Source organism: Leptosomus discolor, chromosome 5 (assembly GCF_034619465.1).
Source record: "Leptosomus discolor isolate bLepDis1 chromosome 5, bLepDis1.hap2, whole genome shotgun sequence".
NCBI classification, from domain to species: domain Eukaryota; kingdom Metazoa; phylum Chordata; class Aves; order Leptosomiformes; family Leptosomidae; genus Leptosomus; species Leptosomus discolor.
Genome location: NC_141395.1, coordinates 30,647,720 through 30,668,835, shown reverse-complemented (window position 1 = coordinate 30,668,835; position 21,116 = coordinate 30,647,720). Strand labels below are relative to the sequence as shown.

Here is a 21,116-nt window from a genome sequence, read left to right as displayed (position 1 = left end):
TGTATACAAAATGCATGTGACCATCCCAAGGTATAAATGCATGACAGAATTTCCACAACTCTGCACCACAGCATCAACCAGCCAGATAAACACACAAACACAACGATACACAGATTCTTCCATTTTCTTCTTGACTTCTGTAAAGTATCTGATGATGCATCATCCTACAGAAAATAAACCAACTAACCAACCTCTCGACATATCCGCAGTATTTGAACTGCACCAGTTTATATTGTTGGGCTATGGAATACAGAAGCATCCCAAAGAGAAACATGCATTTAATTAATGTGCTTTTAGATTAATTTTAACTGAAACCTGGTCTGCCAAAGGAATGCTGATTTGCTGCTTCTGCTGCTAACACACATAATGATCCAACGGCTGGAGCTATCTAATGAAGCTAGTTAGAAACACAGTGTAATACCTTCAAAAATTTATCTGTAACTTATATGTATTCCTATAATAAACACACATAAAATGGACATACACTTGACATACTACACACTTCTCTCTTCATACCAAACAGTCTAATCTTTTGTTAACTCATTCCTGTTGTTTCCTCACAAGTTACACATACAGAGCAGACATACCCGTCTTAGTTCACTGGAGAGCAAAATTGTTTCCCTCCACGCCTTTCACTCTTACCTTACTTAGCTAGGCAAGACCCCATGCACAGCTAAAGTACGTACAAACATAAACACTTACATGAAGAAATTAAATATTTTTCATTTAAAAACCCAAAATTAACCCGTATATAGTATTTTAAATAAAATTCACCTTTTATAAGTGTAAGATTTTGCTTAGAGCGCAAAAGGCAACTCCAGGACTTCCTGAATATTTCTGTGCGCTGCTGACAGACAAGTTTCTGCTAAGAAGCCCTGTGCAAGTTTGAAGTGGCTACTCCTTTTCCTTTTACAAAAAATAAGACTGTTACATCAAAGAGTCATCACAAGATCTATAGAACTGTAAAAGCAGAAAGGCCACATCACAAATTTCCTATAAACCAGGTTAAGAAGCTCTCTTCCTGCCCTACTCCACTCAACCCTGCAGCAACAAGTGTGGATGTGCCTTTTGGCATATGCAAATCAGTGTAGTTATACTGATGCTTCACACCATGCACCCAGACAGGTACCAGCTGTGTCCTACATACACTGTAACAAGCAAGGTAAATGTTGACTGTTTTATCTAATTGTATGGAAACTAGACTTTGAAATAATTTTAAAATGTTGATAGGTACAGTGAAAAAAATCACATAAAAATCAAGAACCTGTTTCCATTCAGGTCACTAGTGAAGACCCATTCCTCTGAGGAATTTTGGGCAAATGTTTTTCTTTCAGTTACACTATAAATCTATTGTAGATTATTCAGTCATAACTAGAACCTTGGACAGGAAGGAAACAGAAAAGCAGCATGGGCAGTAATATTTTGCTGATTACCACTCAGAAATCACATTTCTAAAATGGACTTCTCTTTTGAGATGGAAAGTCTGCCTCAGCTTTGTTCAGAACGAGGTTCAGAACCACTCTCCATCATCAAAACACAGGATTTCAATGCAGACAAAACTGATTTATAGTCATTAAAATGCTACAAAGAACACTAGTTTTCATCTTCCTGTCTCTCAATATAGACCGGCGAATTTTGCTCTTAATGAAATATTTTAAACAAAATCCTGCCTAAAATCAGAAATAACTGAATGAAAGACATTAAGTTTACTGCAGACCTCTCAAAAATGCCTAATGTCTACCTGTCAAGAGAAGAGTTAGGTTACTGAATTTCCAACACTTGTCTTGAAGTAAATGCTCTCCGCTTCTGTCAAATAAAAAGAAACCCTGAATCAAGCACCTAGGTTTTATTTCCTTTTGCAACACTGAAATGTGCCTGAGATTTTTGTGTGTGTGTGTGCGCACGTGCAAAAACACTCTAATTTAAAAAGATGCACAGCACACTTTGGAAAGATTTCTTAGCTTGAAATTTTCACCCTAATACATACTTTCCTGCTTCTTAATTCTTACTCATTGCACCTTCCTCCATGTGCTTTAGAAGCTCTGGAAAGAAATTAACTTCTGTTAATACCTCATTAGCACAATTGCACTCTTTCAAAATATAAACGCTGACCACCAGTTTCTGTGTTCATAAACAGAAGTATTGTTTTCTTACATAGAGCTAAAGGTTCTCTCCCCTGTTTCCCAAAGTGGGGAGCCATTCAAAAGAATACAGTTTCTGAAATAGAAAATAGAACAATTAAAAAAAAAAAAAAGTTTTCATATTTGTTTGCTACAGAGAGGAACTTGGACCAATAATGCTGGTCTGACTGACTGTTATTTTAATATTATATTTAAATGATAGAGCCTGACTAGTAAAATACTATGGTCATATGGTGTAAAAAAAAAAAAAAAACAACAGCACCTGCAAGACAGTTCCACACATACAGTTAAAAGGTTAAAATACTGACAATGTCTACAATGGTCTTTTATTTTTGCTTAAGACAGATGCTGAAGTTTTGGGTTCTTCTTTCTTATCTTCCACAAAAGCCTTCTTCCTCAAACCCAAGCAATGTTCTTTCTCTCCTTGATCCCAACGCTTCTCTCTCCCACATCTTTAACATGCACGCACCTTCTCCAACTCTTCTGTAACACATTTAATGATGCCTGTACTGGATGTTTATCCCTCATGTTTTATTTACTATGCTAGAAGTCAATTTTCAGACCAGTCAGTCCTCCTTTAGGATATCCATTTTTGATGACTGTGTGCAAACTGGAGCTCCCAATGCTCCAATCATGGCTGGAAGACTCTGGTTTCTTCTCAGTCCTGCCATTAAGTTGCTACCTGCATTTAAAAACACAGCTGAGTCCTGCCTCTGCAAGCTAACCTCTGGCCCCCGATTCTTCCTGTGGTCCTGTGTCTCAGGGGGCTTGATGACTCTGGCAATACCCAGCCTCTTCAGTCTGTCCACTAGGTTCATCTTCAGCTGGCCTACATCTGGAGCGTTACGGGAGGGCTTTAGGCCATACATTTCTTGCAAGAATGTTTCTGCTGGTCGAGAAGCTAGGAAATTTTCTGAGTGATGCACTCGAGGCTCAAACAGCGGAGGGGAAGGACAAGGTGAACGCAAGGGAGAATTTGGTGGAGTAGAAGGAATGGGGAGAGTTCGAGAGGGCTGTAGCAAAGGTAGTTTTTCTAATACGGGGCTATCGTAAACCTTGGCAGAGATGCCTCGCTCTTGCAAAAGTTTAGCCAGACTGCTTGTGCTGCTGAAGGTAGTAGTTGAATCTCTTCTGTTGGTGAGAAATTCTCCAATACTAAGCCTGTAAGACACAGCTGGAGTGCTCACTACTGGGTTTCCAATACTGCTGCTTGTATTTCCAAGTGAAAACGGGGCACCCATGGAGCTGAAACAAAACAAAAATGAAACAGACAAGATGCACACATTAGGCATCTTTATACCTGCTCTGGTCTGTATTTGCCTTTTAGTATACAGAAGGCTCCAGAAAAAGTAAACTATTGCTATTAGCTGTGACAGTTTCAGCTTTAGTAGATTCAGAATTATTGTTCTGCAAAATATTTAGAAGATACTAGGTTGACAGAGAGCTTTTGGTGTAAGTACCAATTAAATTTACCTTCTGTGGTCACCTATACTGTATTAGTTAGAATATCAACAGAGATGTCCTCTAATAACTTAGCTTAAAAAATTACGACAGAATCAGAAAAAAAAATTACCATAGAATAAATTTATTTTTTTTTTTACAATAGGTATATGATACAAGGCATTTGTTGTCTAAGAGCATGAATTTACTTCCTTTAAGTTACCCTAACCTGTTTTAACTCTTGCTATAGAAAATGTGAAGTTTTCCCTTTGTAATTACAACTATTTGTATGAGTAACATCCTAGGTGTTGCCTAGCTGCCTTGGTATTTTTTAAAGCTGGCCCATATACCAGAAACCAGAAAGCAACTGTTTAATCCTATGCAGCAACATTCAGGATGTCAGCAGTCATCATACCTGGGAGTAACTTGAGTGACATCAGATGGGTGAAGGATCCTACAGGTCGTAAAGGTAAATGTGGAATTTGTGGAAGACAGACACTTCCCTGGATTTGAGGCTGCAACAAGGAGAATTTACATCCATTGAGGGTAAAAATAAAAACAGGTAAGGACTAATCAAAGCAAAGTTCATGTTATTATCACTGCTAATTTTGTTTTTTAAGTAAAACCACCGACAGTAAAGACAGCATTGTCGCACAATCAAATACTTTCCATTGAGAAAAAGACAGTAAAAAACCAAAAAACCAAAAAAACAAAAAACCAAAACACAAACCACTAACCATGCTTCTTACCAGTGAGTGGTACTGCTGCTGAAGTAATAGGTGGCAGGAAAATCCCTGCTACTGGCTTTGCCTCTGTACATTTCTTTTCTTCTGGTAAGGACTGTTGCACTTGAAATGTTATACCTCCTTCACCTTCTTCCTCATCATCCTCCTCCAAGTCAGAGATGTGGTACACAGTATCATCAGACAGAGGGGTAAAACCTTTCGTAACAACACCAGGCCTTGGGTCAAGAATGGTGCCTAGGTTGGGTCGAGCAAGCTGCTGCCAGTGAAAAAGGGTCTGAGATCCTGGTGTGACAAGAGAAGAGTCTCAGAGAGCCATTACCTACTATTGTATTGAGTTACAAGAATTCATCAGCAAAACAACTCCAGCCAACTGGTGCTGACACTGCGACACACATGGTGCACTTGGATGGCAATGCCGAGAAGAAGCCTCACACCACCATGTAAGAAAGCGAAGTAGAAAGTGATACTGAGGAGCTAGTTGGCACATAGCCTACCAAATACTACTACTTCCTCTTACTGCGTATCATACCTAGCTATATGCACACCAACACTGATTTAGCTGGCAAACTAACATAAAATCCTTTTCTGCTGATGAAAGAAGGAAGATCATCCTCTTACCTTCAATGGGTTTGACAATTTGCAATTTTTCTGGGAGGAGGACACGGAGATTACTAGAGCTAGCAGCAAGATCAGTGAATTCTGAGTTTGTACCCAGGGAAAAACAGCTCTCTGTCGGTGTACTACAGCCACTAGCCCCTTCTTTCTGCTCAGTCAGCAAATGCATTTTTCGCTCCCATTCTTCCTCAAAGAACTGCTTCTCACTCAGGTAGTTCTGACGACGGAGGGAGAGCCTGTGCAGAGCTGTAACTAAGTCATTGTCTCCAGGGGTTCCTGGCTGGCCAGGATTATGAGTGTCTCTGCGAGAAACATCAAATAATTAGATATTAAGACCATTAAATTAACTATTTCTCTTACACAGAGATCCAGTCTGGATTTAGTTTTGCATCAGTTAGTTTAGGAAGAAGGTAACAGGCCATGTTTCCTACTTCAAGTTCTTCTCAGAGCTGCTCCTCTGGGTCATCCATGTGTGGCTCTCCAACTGGTGTATGCCTGACTGGAAGGGCTTTGCTGTCATAACAACACTTGACCGGTTAGATCCAGGGATTGGCAATGGGGCAGGAAAGGAAGAGCAGCGTCCACGAGTGACATTAGCAACCTTGACAGTGTCAAACACTCGTTTCTGTTGAGCCCTGCAGAAAAGACAAGCAAACAAATGTCATTTTTAGAAGCATTCTGAGAAAGATATAATAAAGAATAAGCTCCGAACCACAGACTTTCAAAAGTCTGCAGAGACCTGACTAAAAAGATTTAAGCCCAGAAAAACAGGATACCCTGAGACACTAGTTTTCAGGAGTATTACTCTCTTAAATATCACAGTTACCACCTACTTCGACTTGAAAGACCTGAACCTCTATTGATAACCACTTGAGAACATTCAGGAGCACAAATTTTATTTAATTTATACATGCTTTCAGAAGCATATATTTAATTTATTACTTCTTGCTCAGAAATAAGAGATCCAGAGATTCAGGGCTTTGGAAACTGTTATCAGTCTTTTGGCTATAATTTCATTTCTCTGAGAATTTTTCTATAAGCATTAAAAGGGATAAAGCTAGTGCTGCGCGTCAGAAAATTTGCATCAAAAATCTCACAAATTAAAGAATGAAATAACATCCTTTTAGAAAATTCCCAACTTCCTCATAGAATCAAGTAAGAATAGATGGTTTCAAAGTTGAAAAGATTATCAAATACTACAAAGGTTTTTTTAATTGAGTTACATAGAAAACTTACTATAGAGGGAACATTTATATTTATAAATGTCCAGAAATCAGTTTCACCTTACTTAATACAAGCGTGGAAAAATATCGAAATAGCACAGAGATCTAAAAACATACTTTTGCTTGGAGAGAAGAGATTCATCACCCTGACTCAATTCCTTCCGCATTGTCCCTTCAATTTCTGCTGCAAGGGAATCCTAGAGAAAAATGGAAACCAGAAGAGCTGACAAAATAGATTCAAGTCTTCCTCCTAACAATGTTAGCATAAAACATCTCTTAAAAAACCTTCACGAAGTCTCCATTTATCTCCCTGGTATCACTATGTTTCTGACAAACACTTGGGCCTTGGAAGGAAGAGCATGGGAGTAGTTTTTCCACCATAACTACCCGTATGCATAACCTGTATGTGTTCAGTTGTCATTAGCAACATCTGCTGCTTCTTGGTACTCTTTAAGTTGGTTTCTTAAGTTAAGCTACAATTGTAAGAGCACTTCCTACAAGGCCAAACATGTACATGAGGGATTCTGTATACACAGAACCACCACCAAAACCTGACAAATTCCCAGCGCAGCCCAGAAATTTTTTAGAGTACAGTAATCAGAACATACCTGACACTAATAAGAAGAGGAAAATAAATGCCTTAAACCCTTTTCCATTGGTTTAGTCATCTCTGGCAATTAGTCTAAGGTCAAGCATTTCTGATGATGCTTAAAATTTAATCTCACAAGATAAGGACATAAAATTTCATCATGAACTACATAAAGGAAAAAAAATACTCTTTGAACTCTTGAAAGATGCTTTGTTTCTTAAAGAAACATTGTGAAGTTATAAAATTCACATCAACGTTGAACAATATACTAGCACAACTGAGACAATTCCCTCAACAGAAAAGGCATAAAAAAGGAAAAATAATACTACATTGTGTCAAGTGAATCGTTAGTTTTCTAATACACAAAATTCTCAAAAGTGTACACATTAACAAATTGAAAAAACATTAGATCAGCTTCTTTGCCTACTAAAAAGTAGTTCCTGCTGCAGCTCCTGTAATGGCTCTTTTACTCATCCAGTTGTACGCTACTACAGGCCACCATAGGTGCCAGCAGGTATATGCCTTGCTAGCAGTATTATTACCACAGGAAATGCTCCACATGACTGGGGGTGGCAGAGACAAGCCACAGAGCTGGCTCTGCTGCGCAGCAACTTCACTTCTTCCTGCGATTCATGCAACATCCCTAGACACTCTGCATTCCGATCTTGCAACTCATGTAGCTGAAAAGAGAAAAAGAGGCCATCATGTGACACCAGTAAGCTTCAAAGGAAAGACAGCATTAAACTGAATTAACTGCTACAGCAACCTGTATCGACTGATTTGACACTGTAATATTTTTCCAACTGCACAGCACATACCAACATTTGGAATGGACAATGGCCAGCATAGTACCCGCACTGATTTTGTTGGTGAAGCATGAAGCCCAAATTAAGACTCGAAAGATGAAAAAGTATGATAAAATCCAAAGGAAAATACATCAAAATACTCTGCAAATACAGATAACTCGTGATGCAAAAGAAGCAAAAAAAGAGAACTTCCTTAAAATCTAATCAGCTACAGTATTGTTGATACAATCAGTAATATTCACACTAAACCACTCTTTTTTTTCTCATAACTATTAAGAATAGTAAGACCTCCCTACTTCGAACACCCTCCTTGCCTTTCATACTCCTGTGAACTACAAAAATATTTGTATATACTTAAATAATTATTATTTACCTCCGATCATATGACTCCAACCACAATGAAAAGTGAAAAGCCCTACAGAATTAAAAAGCAGTAGTTCCCATTCTCTGTTTTCTTTCTCTTGTATTCTAATCCAAACATTTATCTAAAAGTGTGTGTGTGTATATATACATATATATATATATATATATATAAGCCTCAAGTACCTCTGCTGTCAGTTGTCTCTGAGCATCTTTGGAAGCTTGTAAGTGAAGTTTCAGCTCCTCCTTTTCAATCACATGCTGAAAGCACAAAAAAGTGCTCATCATTTTCTCAGCCGATTTCCCTGAGACAGCTGATCCTCTGCCATGCTTTCCTGAAACAGCCACTCTCTTGCAGTGTAACCCCCTGGCTTGCAAGTCAATTTTTACCTGCTATAAAGCACTGGCGCACACGTGCACATGCACATACACACGCGCACACATGCTGCATATGCTCTTCATCAGCAGTCCCTTACTTCTTTGAGTTTATGTTGAAGATCAACAATCTGAGACAAGAGGGATGAGATCTCTTCCTGGTAGCGAACTAACTCCTCACTCTTCTCTGACAACTCCTCTGTTATTCTGGAAATTTGAGCATTTGTTTGCCCTACAAAACATAAAAGGAACTTAGCAGAGAACTATTCCCAACACATGACAAAAAAACCCAGAAAAGATGAGTGAAAGTCAACAACAATCTGCAAAATGACCAATACTCTTAGGAAATCAATTCATAGTACATAAACATAGGTGCCTTAGAACATCCATGAGGAAAAGATCAAGAGAAGTGGTGGGGAGGAGGAGAAAGAGTTAACTTCAAATGCAGGTGTAGCATATTAAGAGCTAAGTACACACAACCTGAAATACATACCACAGGTATGTGAAGTGACCATAAAAAAAATCCAAGGTAAGCTGCTATAAATAATTTCAAATTACATACTGGCTCATGACCAAGGCCAGACTTGGAATATGCTGAAGAAGTCAAGCTCTGAATTGATCTCGTCACTAGCTACCCTTCTCTGTAAGCAAAGGCATTTTGTCAGACCTTGTCAAGCATAAAATACACCTATTTAGCTCTTGATTCTGGGCACTATTTCCCAAAGACCCACTGCACACAATTTCCAGTTTCTTTTTTTCTTTGAGCAAGCACTTCATCAAGTGAGATAACAAAGCAACTCAAAAAGCTGACATATTTTTATGCAGTTAGTCTTGCTTGTATATTTTTGCCCTGAAAGCATAGCAAAGTCATAATAAAGTCTGATCAATCTTATATAAAGGTCACACTACAAATTTAGTGGTTATTTTACATCACAGATTTACTGCAGAACAAGGTCCTGCCCATGGGTCTATGGACATTTAAGCTCATAGTCAGACAACTTTTTCCTGAAGATACAAGTTTTAAAGCTGTAGACTAGTCATCATTTGGGTGAAGATTCTTTCTGTGGTCTAAATTACCTATCATGCCTGTATGTGCTATATAATTGGACAAAACAGAACTTACATTCTCACTAACGGGAAATAGGAGAGCTTATATGAAATAACTTCTATTTGCAAAGGACATCTCTTCTCAGAGGGAATGGAGTAAATTAACAACTAAGCATCAATTCATAGTATATTATGGTCATCTGGAACAAGAAAAATCAAACAGCAACCCGGTGTTCTTTATGGTAGTTGTAAAGACAATAAAAATCTTAAAAGATAAGCTTAAGCTCATTATGCACAAAGTAGCAAACATCAAATGACTACAGTTAAAAAAAATTGTACCACCAGGTTACACAATTACCACACAGCAAAAACGGTTGTTCCTTATTGTTTCAGAACACTCAAGGTGCATTTGTGTAATAGCTGCAGTTCGTTGCAAGTAAGTAGTTCCCAAAGCAAATATCGACAACTGTTCTAGACAAATTAAAACACTTGCCAATTTAAATGCTTTGGTTCATAATACAGATTTTAAAAATAAACTAATGTGTTCATAGATACAGAGTAATTTAGACTGAGCACTATGTCCACATTTAAGAGTCTATGTACTGATACATCTCAGTGTCAAGTGTGCTGAATATTCTGTACAAGAATATATTTTGTTGATTTCCCAGTGTCTGTAGGCTTCAATTTAGGAGGTTTATGGACATTAGATTTTGTGTTCATTTTCTCTCTCTAAACACAGTACACATACTTGAAGCTGAATGCCAGAGTGAAACTTGATGAAATACAGTAACAATTTTGCACTTGGGTAAAGAGCAAGACTTGAATAATTGGCATAAACTACTGAAGCTCATTTTTTGATTTGGGGATAACTAAGAAGGTATAAGCAGTAGGTACTTCAAATGTCATTTTGCCATTGCAAGATACAGCCTGGATACTCACGGAGCTCTTTGACACAGTCATTGACCAGCTGCTGTTCCTTTTCTTCATATGTAATGGTTTCTGTCTTCAGATGGCAAGCCTTCAAGAAAATTATTGGTATTCCAATTTCAGTTTATCTATCTATATATTAATGTTATAAATTTTTATTTCTGAAATTCCTGCAATTGAAGAGTCTTCCCTCTATCTTTATAATTTCTGCGCATCTGGACACACTTCCTAACCATTTTTTCCACTATAACCTGTTTCCCTGAATTGTATAGGTATTTTGAGTGAAAGACACAGAGACACACGAACAAAACCTGATCTCTCGCCTCTAATAAAAAAATTGTTGCAAAAATAGATAATTTGGTAGGGAAAGTAAACCAACACACCAATCGGAAGTAAACAACTGAATTTGCTTCAAAACTTGTTAAGGCAAAGGAATCTTGAGAACTGAATGACAGTAGCCAAACCTTTTATGGTGCTGAAAAGCTCTCAGTAGAAGAGCTTTTCTCCATATTCCCCACCTAGTCTATTTAGATTGTGAATTTTCTGGGCCAAAGACAGAGTATCACAACAGGTCTAAACAACACCAAGCATACTAGATTCCCACTACTGTTTCAATTGTGAGGATAATAATATTAAACTTTGCACAGATAAGTGACTCATCATAAAACTGAGTAAATGGGTCTAAAGATTATCCAAGCGTACAGAAGTACAGGTACACAAGTGCAGGCAAACACACTTTTTTACATAATGATGTCAGATAAAAAAATAATTAAAAAAAAGCAAATATAGGCTCAATATGACTGAGGCTGTTTCAAGTCGGTGAAGGTTATGTCATATCATAGAATGATAGCAGTCTTTCTTCAACTCTATTTTTTCACAATAAGGTAGACTAAGTTAATCCCTGGTCTGTAAAGTTCTGTAATCACATACAGGGTTAGGAGCATAAAAAAGAAGTCTGACCTTCTCTTTTTTTTTGTCTCCTGCAGCACTACTAAACTATTCATTTAGTCTTAGGGAGTTTTAGGAAGGATATGCATCTCAGGCTGAGTATTTTGGAGACAAAACAAAGGAAAGAGTATATTTTGTTCATATGAAAGGACTCAAGTCTCTGCTGTACTGGTCTAAGAAGCCTATATTGGGAAAGACTCGCATAAAAAACCAAAACCAAAACCAAAACAAACAAAAAAACCCCACACTAAATAAAGCCCACCTTTCTTATAAACAACACCCGCCTTTTCTTAAGAACAACAACAGAACCCACTTCTAAACAATCTCCTATTTTACAAGTTCCACTCTCCATCTCCAAAGAGATACTGCATCCGTAGATCCTGATTCCTGTAACCTTTGTTATTCGTTCCATGACTTCTACAGCCAGTATTTTGTCTGGCCATTTAGTCTCTATCCTTATAATGGCACAGTGCCTGTATTCATGTTTTATACACAATAGAGACCAATTACAATACAGAGACTAATCACATAGTGACAGACACAAAACTAAGTGTGTCTTTAAAAAACTTTGAGTAGAAGGTTATTAACCCTTAATATTGAATATAGCCTGACAAAAATGTAATGGCAATGCAATGGAATTCCCAAAATACTACTACTAATTGCTGTCAAGATTTATATCAAAACAGGTCACACAAGCTTGAGGGCCTGATGGGTCCAAGCACTTTTGCTGGGTGCTTAGGTATGTTCCCATCTTCTTTCACATACTATAAAGGCATTGAGGAAGGACTGCTAGAGGACTCTGGAGATAATGAGGAGTAGTGAAAGAAATAGAAGGATGTGGGGGGTAGAGGGAATGTGTTCAGGTACGATTTGTATATGGTGATACAAAATAGGCATATGCTTCAAGAGAAACCCAGATGCTGGATTTTTTTTAACCATCCTGATTTATTTCATATCCAGCATATATGGTATATACACTGTAAGTCAGATATACCTTTGATCGGAGAGCAAGGTTCTCCTCTTCCAGCTCTCTGAGTTTATCTTGCAAGACATCCAGCTGCAGCAGATCATGTGATACACTGAAAGACTCATTGAACCGAAGTGGTGTGGAACAGCTGGAATCTGTTTCACTCTCCTCAGAAGCAATCGAAACAATACGAAGCAGGTCATCCTTCTTTGACAGTTCATGCTGCAGCTGGTTAACCTATGACAAAAGAAGATCACCAGCTTGTGAAATACACTTTAGCTATACAATATTACAGTGCACTATTTACGCAGCCTCACTGCTCCAGTCTAAAATGAGATTAAAAAAATAGCTCACAGGTCATGATTCATTTATTTATATTTGCACAGAAGAGTCAACCTCTATGTATTTTATAGGAAGTTAACAAATCATAATTTGAACACTGTAAGGGAGACTGAAAACTCAAGATAACACAAGAATGGACAACAGAACCTACTTTTTTAATAGTTCACTTCAAAATAATTATCCAGCTGCTTTGACAGATGTTTACATTTTAACATGCTAACTATCATTTTGATTATCATCATTCTTCTGAACTGTGACTTCCTGGAGAAAAGGACTGATAGACATCCATTTATACGTATAGAATGGTACCCGCCCCCCCCACCAGTCTATATATTAAATGAATTGTAGGGTAAATAAAACAAGAGAAGAAATAGGTCTCATTTAGATAAATTCTATTTTGCATATCTAAATTTTTGTATGAATACAAAAGTTTATGCTGTCCCACTGCTAATTATGAATATGTTTTTGCTACCAGCATATTGTTTTATACAAGCAGCTGAATCTATTTCACTGTAACTTAGACTACATCTTTTGACTCCAGGGTTAAATAACTTGGGATACTTCATAATTTGTCAACTATTTAATTATTTTTTAAGAAAGAAAAACAAAGAAAAGATTAGATCAAGAATCTGTGCTTAAAGAAAGAGATGGAGCAAAGACCTTGAGCAGTTTTCATTAAATTTTATTTATTTATTTATTCTTAGTGTAAGCACCCCATTAAGACAGCTCATTTTCTAGCTGTTTCCTCACCTGTGAAGTTGTTACGTAGCAGGTAATGTCAGATACCAACTACTTATTTTGACTTAGATTACTAGATTCTTAGTTTAATGGTAGGATATCAGACTGACGGTCAAAACACACACATTAATCCTCTTACCACCATCATGAAAAGAAAGCAAAAAAAAACCAAAAGAAAAGAAAGCAAAAAAAAAAACACAAAAGAAAAGAAAGCAAAAAAAAAACACAAAAGAAAAGAAAGCAAAAAAAAAACACAAAAGAAAAGAAAGCAAAAAAAAAACACAAAAGAAAAGAAAGCAAAAAAAAAACACAAAAGAAAAGAAAGCAAAAAAAAAAACACAAAAGAAAAGAAAGCAAAAAAAAACACAAAAGAAAAGAAAGCAAAAAAAAACCACAAAAGAAAAGAAAGCAAAAAAAAACCAAAAGAAAAGAAAGCAAAAAAAAACCAAAAGAAAAGAAAGCAAAAAAAAACCAAAAGAAAAGAAAGCAAAAAAAAAACCAAAAGAAAAGAAAGCAAAAAAAAAACCAAAAGAAAAGAAAGCAAAAAAAAAACAAAAGAAAAGAAAGCAAAAAAAAAACAAAAGAAAAGAAAGCAAAAAAAAAACACAAAAGAAAAGAAAGCAAAAAAAACCAAAAGAAAAGAAAGCAAAAAAAAACCAAAAGAAAAGAAAGCAAAAAAAAACCAAAAGAAAAGAAAGCAAAAAAAAACCAAAAGAAAAGAAAGCAAAAAAAAACCAAAAGAAAAGAAAGATCACTCACTCGATCCAGAGCTTGTCCTAACTGTTCTTCTAGTGCTTCATTCTGTTCTGTCAACAGATGATTTCGCTTAAGGAGGGCTTGTCCAATTCGAGCTGCCAGCTCCAGGTCCCGATCTTTCTGCTCACAAAATGAGAACAAAAGTCTACTTTTGATCAGATAAGGTTTAAATTCAGAGTAGTTTTAGATTTTCGTAGCATCACCATTCCCCTTCACTCTCAAATGGACCATCATGTTAGAACAATGATTAATGCGTCACCATTTGGATCCCGATCACAGCAATAACTGTCTTAATGATGATAGCACATTCTATTCCACAGTCATTTGGAGTAACGGGGAGAGGGGAAAGTACCAAACCTGGGGACAGTTTTGGGTTTTGTGCCGAGTATTGGGCTCTGTTGAATCATACAAAGATGCCACACTTAGGCTTGTGGTCTTTCAAGTGATGCTTTCTCCAGAACAGACTGCTTAAGTTGTATAGTGATGAGAGTGTAGAAGCAAAGGAGCAACACGAAAGCAGAAGAAAGCTGTTTCTTTCTTGCACCTCAGTGGCTCCATTGGTGCCCATAGTTTTGCTAAATGTTGTTTCCAAGATGGCACAACCAAATGGGCAGTTTCTCATTACCATGTAGTTGATAAGCAGCTCCTGAAGATAACTGAACCAAAATTTCCAGTAGCTGAATAAAACCCTTCCTCAAATACAAGTCCTCAAATATATTAACGTAGCATTATGGAGACAAGCGTACCTCAGCTAACAGATGTTTGACCATGTCAGCATCACTGCAGGTTTTCTGCTCCACGTTATCTGTGCCAAGAACTGAGAAGAGAAAAACATACTTACTGAAGTAGCTTAAGTACAAGAAGACTGCTGGAAAGGGAGAGAGCTAAAACTCAGAGCATGTTGTTTACATACAAATACAGTACTTTGTTGATTAAACTAGCAGAGGCTATGAAAATGCATCTTAACTTCACAAATATGAAACAATGCTCATCTCGGAGACTGATAAAATGAGGTACTGAACATTTACAGCTTTCAGCAATATTAACTAAAACTTGAAGTGCTCACATATCCTTCGTATTCAGAAAAAGGCGAAAAACCTCTTAAGATCAACTTCTTGAATACAGCTAAGCTATTAAATCATCCAGCCTGCTAGTAAAAGAGGGAAGAGTATATTGGAGCATATCCAAAGATACCTGAACACACCTGCAGACTTTACCCTTGAAACAAAATTCCCATTAGTGTTTGCGACAGCTATACACAGGAAGTATGAAGACCCCAGAGACCAGTCATGAAAACGTATTTATTAAGTGCTTGATCATCTTGGAAGCAGTTAAAAAGAAACTGGATAATGTACGTCTGCAATTTAGATGTAGCAGTAAATCCTCTCTTACTGATCAAGTGGCTTTTACACTTGAAGAGTTTGTAAAACTATTAAAAAACTGAAAACAAGCAGGATTTGAAAAACATGACTGAGTGAAGAATAAACAAAGCACGAAGAATTTGCAACAACTCTGAACAAAACACAGTGCTAAAATGCAAGGCACTGGTCTGCTCTAGTTCTTGTCCTGAGAACCAGAAGATGCTAATAAAGACATCTTATTTACCTTTTGCAAATCTGTGAGATCCAGACAAGGAGGAGGAAGGAAGTTCAATAAGAGCTAGAGTGACAGAAAATGAAAGATACAGGGGGAAAAACAAGAACACAGTGGAAAAAGAATTAAAATGTAAGGAAATAGGTGATTTTTTTGCATGCATCCGCCACCACCAAAAAACACACGCATGGCTCAGCATACTTTTCACACTATTAAAACCTTCTTAGAACTTTTAAAGAACCATTTAAATTCAGGAGCAGAATTACACATTGCACTTGCAGGTGATGGATGTTTGTGCTTATCCAAGTTCAGCAGAAATTTGCTATTTCTGCTTTATGGACTCAGAATCATGAAAGTAAGGAGGGCAGCACTATAAATTTAACAAATATAGAAGTATCTGCTTCAACTGAAGGTCTAAGTTAACTTGTTTTGAAACTAACTCCATCATGACTGCACTGCAAAAATGAGATTACTATGGATTTGGTCTAAATCTATTTCTGAAGATTTCCTTGGCTCTTCTACCTTGTTTAAATCTGATTTATACTCTGAATACACAGTGGTATTGATTCTAGGTTTTTTTCATTTGTTCTTGTTGAGAACTGCACACTTAGTTACAAGATGGCAAGCTGAATGCACACTAACTTCATTTACATGTTATATAAGCTATGTATGTCCTTTACACACATAGTGTCTGTAATTAACCTTTTAATACATAACACCAAGGCTATGCTAGGAACAAAAACTAGTTGCATTTTAGTACAGAAAGAAACTTTCTTGCAGTCTGGAAAGACAGAACAGAAAGAACAATATGAAAGAAAAATGTTTACTGAACCGTTTCTCAAAAAAAAAAAAAATAAATCAAACTAACAAATTGCATGCTTTTTATCAAGTAGATCAGTAGGCATAAAACCCCAACACATGCTGTTCAAGTATTTAGGAGCTTTGAACTTACAGCAGTGCCATCTACTAATTGTATTTCTAAGCTGGGCAAAAATAGAAACTCTTCAAAAAATTTAAAGTACCTATCTATCAGTAGCATAACATGCATTTGGGAGGTCAGTTTTACTGTACCACTTGGTTGCTGATACCGGTTGCTGAGAGGGGAGTCAAACTCATCTGGCTTACTAGAATTTGGAAAACCCACTGCACATACATAAGTAAGTTTCAGCCATTACAGGCAGAATATTATAGTCAGCTCTCCTGTGGCAACTGTTCCCACTACATGATTTCAAATTAAAAGTTTCTATCCAGTGCTAAGTCACCTTAATAAAGATTTACACTAATTACATACAAGGTTACTTAGGTAGGTAGGTTCCTAAAAATCAAAAGCAAATGTATTTACTTTGATAAATGAAATCACAGAACTAACAGCTTTGAAACTAAGCTCTATAAAACTTTTGTTATTTTCTCACAGCACAGGATCAAAATTATACATACTTTGTCATAATTCTGCCTTGCCACATGTGCAGTCTCTCCTCACTCACCTTGCCAAGCAAAAGCTGCAAGCAACTCTTCATTTTGGTTAATATTCTTGTTATGCTGTGCCATGTCCCTTTATTCGCACACACAAAGTAGTTCTAAAGACAAGACGTTTTGTAATTCAGGGCTTCTTATACTACCACAGATGAAGCAGAAAATAATTCTTCCACCTCACTGAAAACACTGCCAGTAGGAACTCAGTTGGTCACTGGATAAACCTTCTAATAGGCAGTAGCAGCCATAAAAAGAGGAGGAGCTCAAGAACAAGAACTGTTGTGGTGTTGGGTTTTTTTTCCTCTCAGATGTCGACTACAAATTCACTCAAATCATGAGTTTAGCATTCTCTTTAGGAAAAAGTTATAAAAATGTTTCCATACATATATAGGGAGGGGGGGAGACAGACACATAAAACCCCCAAGTTATGCTACAAGAGTATGATTGTCACGTTCCAGTCAACAGAAAGAAAGATACAAATTCCACCTAACAAGCTATTCAGCAATGATTATAACTAGATCTTGATTTGACTGGGACCTTCCCAGTATCTCCCTGTAAGTTACTTGACTCAAAAAAACTAATATGGTGAATACTACATGCAATCTCTCTGGACGATTTCTAGGAGAAACATAAACCATATTTATCTTGAGTTTATATGAATCAGCAGTTACAACAGTGTTCTTAATTCACAGAATTAGTTTTGTACATTGTCAGTCATTGTTACAGCTAATTTTTGAGAATGTCAAGAAAACATACATGGCAACTGTTGAAAAAACTCTCACAAGTGGTTTACTACTTTCACAGGACACTTTCTGTAGTTAAAAATAACTTCTCACTGGGTGCAAGAGGAAGACACCACTTTCTGTAGTACCTTCACAGCCAAATAATACATGACTGCCTTGTTGATAAAACCCCTCCCTCTCACTGCAGTTTGGAAATGCAGGCTCACACTGACTGAAGGTCCTTCTCTCAGAGCTCTGTGCTTCATCACACTGGAACCGCAGGTGTTGACCAAAGCTTCAGCAGAGCCACCTTTGATGTAAAGTTCCTTCCAGCACTGACAGACTCTGATCCCACCTCTTTATAATGAAGACTTAGAGGCAAGTACACACCCCACTGACTACACAACTGCTTCCAGTGAACTACAGAAATGTTCACTCAACTAAAAAAATCATTTATGCTTGCAATATTAATATCAGAAACAGCCCGAGCAATACACATTAAGCAGCTTTCTGAATACTTTCCACAGTTAAAAAGAGTTCCAAGCCTGCACGTTCAACTGATAACGAGATTGCTTTAGATTGTCAAGTAGTGCATTCTTAGGAGGTAATATTTTACTTTTACTTAGTCATTTGCTATACACCCTGGGTGGAGGCTTAAAGCACAAACAACATCAAAAACCCCCTTTCAGAGGTGGCATGTACAAGGAAGAGGTAATCATTAAAAGATTTTGTACAAATACCAAGGTTGAATATAAGTACCAAGATCACTCTCCCAAGTGGTTTGTTCCAATAGCTCCAACATATGGAGGAAACAGGACTAACCCGGTTTCTCTAAAGTCATTACAATGTATTGTCCTCTTTTCACATGAAAACACTTGAAACTACAGGCAAGTAAGTGTTCAGTTCTTTCGGCAGTCTTCTATACATTTGATTTTTAACATATTAAATGTTTCTTTACAGGATTGGAAGCCGTCCATTTTCTTCCTTATGATCTGCTACATTTAAGTATGTTAGTATTTTCAAAACTGGAAGGCGGTGATCAGCGCTGAACCCACCTATCTGGCATTCACACCATTTCTACCTCCAGAAGAAACCATTAGCAGCATTTCAAAAGCAACATTGGCACAAAACACCAGGGCAAACATCAAAAGAACCACAGCATCATTAATGTTTCTGAAAACAGAGCTGCTGTATACTCCATATCTCTCATATTACATCTAATCTAGTGCAATTCTAGGTTCCTGCCTCTTTTTCACTATTACATGTACCCACTCTTATTTCTGTGTGAAATCTAATGATCAGGCACCCATAGGCCATGCTAGCTCAGCCCTTAGAACTGCAGTGCTGAACTACAAGCACTTCCCCTGAACTCAGCTTTTTCTTCGACCTAAAGTTCTCCAGATTTGAACATGTTATAATATTAATAATATTAGTTTTATATTTACAGTTTTCTCGCCAATAATTGAAAGGAAAAAAAATAAATCCTAGGCCCAGATATACTCACTCATGTAATGGAAGGGCTCCTCATCATGAACTGGAGAAGTGACTGCAGGAAGATGGCCATGGCAGGCAGAGGACTGAATCCAGTCTTGATTTTCATACAGATACAGAGAGTCCACTCGTAACTTGTAATCTGGCAACTGTTCTTCTAGCATGCTCACCAACTCTACCTCAGGAAGGTCCTCACTGGAGCAGACATCTGAAAGTGAGTAAATGCCAGTAACACTACACTTCTGTTAAATACTATGTATATTTAATATTGCTATAGTGATATACATTTTATGTACTATAAAATACTTTATAAACCTTCAGTAGATTTGAAAATAATTATTCTGTACTAGACAAATTACCAGAATACTTACTGAATCAATATTTGACTTACATTGTAATATATAAATCAACTGACTCCAACAGCTTCCTGGAAAGCTGGTCTAGCCACGATGCCCTCTGACTTCTTGAATATGATTTATGTAAGTAGTTTTAATTTCTATCTTTTCCTCTTAGTTGAACTAAAATGCAGACCTACATTTTACTAGCAATTAATTTTGTCAGGTTTCATTTGCTTTAGCATAGTTACACTTCCCTTTTCTGAAGGAAATCCACATTTTTCTTGTTCTTCTGTTTCTCCTTTTGCTTGGTAATAAACATAGATGCAAATAAGATGCAAATAATCTTAAAGTAACTACAAAAATCAACTGAATACTGCCTTGAAATCAGGGAACGAATAAAAAATTCTATTATCGTCCATATGGAATCACGCCTCGAGAAACACAATACTCAAAATCCTGGTAAGGAAGTTCAACTCTTCCTGTGTTGTCATTCCCCCACCCCTTAATCTCTTCACAGTTATCGGGGGGGTGGGGGGGTGGGGGGGGTGGGGGTGGGGGGGAACAACAACAACAACAAACCAAACCAAAACACCCATTAATTCTGAGTTGCTAAAATACTGCACATCAAAGATATACTATTATTATCTTTTCAACGTTTCCACTAAAGATGAAGACCATCTTCAGTATCCTTCAATGGAAAAAATGACAATGTTAATTATTGACACTGAGAATTTTACAAACAACATTTTACAGTGGAAATTGATTTTACAAGCTAGTTAAGAGGAGTCACCATTTTTCATTAGCAATATTAGATAAGCAATACAAAGAATGTGAAACTTAAGATTGCCTTCAGGTTGGTATTCTATAACATGTTAGATACATTCAGGATTTGGAACAGTTGATCCTTCAACTTACCAGAGATGCTCTCCAAGTGCCTGTGATCAAAATTCATGAGTCCTTTCTTCACAGTTCACTTCTTTGGAAACAGCATTCTGCAGTCAGATTGTGCATTGTCCCTTTATTGCTTTGGTAGAAAGATGGCTTTGGTTTAGAAACAGAGTGAGAGCCATCAAGACACTGACAAATCTGGCATCAACTCACTTCTGTAGAGCAGTTCATACTCCAGATCTAATGCCATCTTAGGACACGCTTATTTCATCCAGGGTACTACTGATCAGTAGAAGCATCTATAGGACATTTCACATAAGCTTTATGTGCTTCCTGGCTCAGCCATTACCTAGAAATAAAACAAAGAGAATGCCGAAGTTTAACAGATGTCACTCTTCTCAAATGAGACAGGTAAATTAATATGATTCATCTCTTTCAGTCTGAATTTCCTCCCAAGGCTATAATTTAACTAACCAAAAAAAAAAAAAAAAAAAAGACAAACAATTTAATCCCCAGTTTACACAGTACTTGTAAAACGTAGCATCAAAAATGTCTTCTCCCTGCAGATAAAACATCTCACTTTCAGCATCG

The 21,116-nt window shown here is 37.1% G+C and overlaps 1 protein-coding gene across 4 annotated transcripts; it reads right to left on the bottom strand.

Moving 5' to 3' along the window:
- Positions 1-1,659: 1,659 nt before the first annotated feature.
- TRAK2 (trafficking kinesin protein 2) lies at positions 1,660-20,595 on the bottom strand. Of its 4 annotated transcripts, XM_086465030.1 has the most exons (16): positions 20,553-20,589; positions 19,313-19,507; positions 15,626-15,679; positions 14,767-14,837; positions 14,024-14,140; positions 12,212-12,421; positions 10,282-10,360; positions 8,397-8,527; positions 8,107-8,181; positions 7,297-7,434; positions 6,283-6,362; positions 5,374-5,577; positions 4,946-5,244; positions 4,331-4,609; positions 3,997-4,096; positions 1,660-3,386 (listed from the first exon to the last, which is right to left on the bottom strand). In XM_086465030.1, the coding sequence occupies exons 1-16, from the start codon at positions 20,587-20,589 to the stop codon at positions 2,708-2,710; spliced, it is 2,748 nt and encodes a 915-aa protein (XP_086321156.1). In that variant the 3' UTR covers positions 1,660-2,707. The 4 variants fall into 4 exon arrangements, with proteins under 4 accessions (XP_086321156.1, XP_009944510.1, XP_086321157.1 ...); XM_009946208.2 differs by lacking the exon at positions 15,626-15,679 and having other exon boundaries at positions 3,997-4,104; positions 4,333-4,609; positions 20,553-20,595; XM_086465031.1 differs by lacking the exon at positions 15,626-15,679.
- Between the last annotated feature and the right edge of the window lie 521 nt (positions 20,596-21,116).

Coding starts and splice junctions, on each gene's coding strand:
- TRAK2 (XM_086465030.1), bottom strand. CDS start 20,589: ATGAATTTTGATCACAGGCACTTGGAGAGCATCTCTG. Junction 14,838..15,625: donor ATCTCACAGATTTGCAAAAG/GTAAATAAGATG, acceptor TTCTCTTCTCAG/TTCTTGGCACAGATAACGTG. Junction 3,387..3,996: donor GTCACTCAAGTTACTCCCAG/GTATGATGACTG, acceptor GTTTTGTTTCAG/CTCCATGGGTGCCCCGTTTT.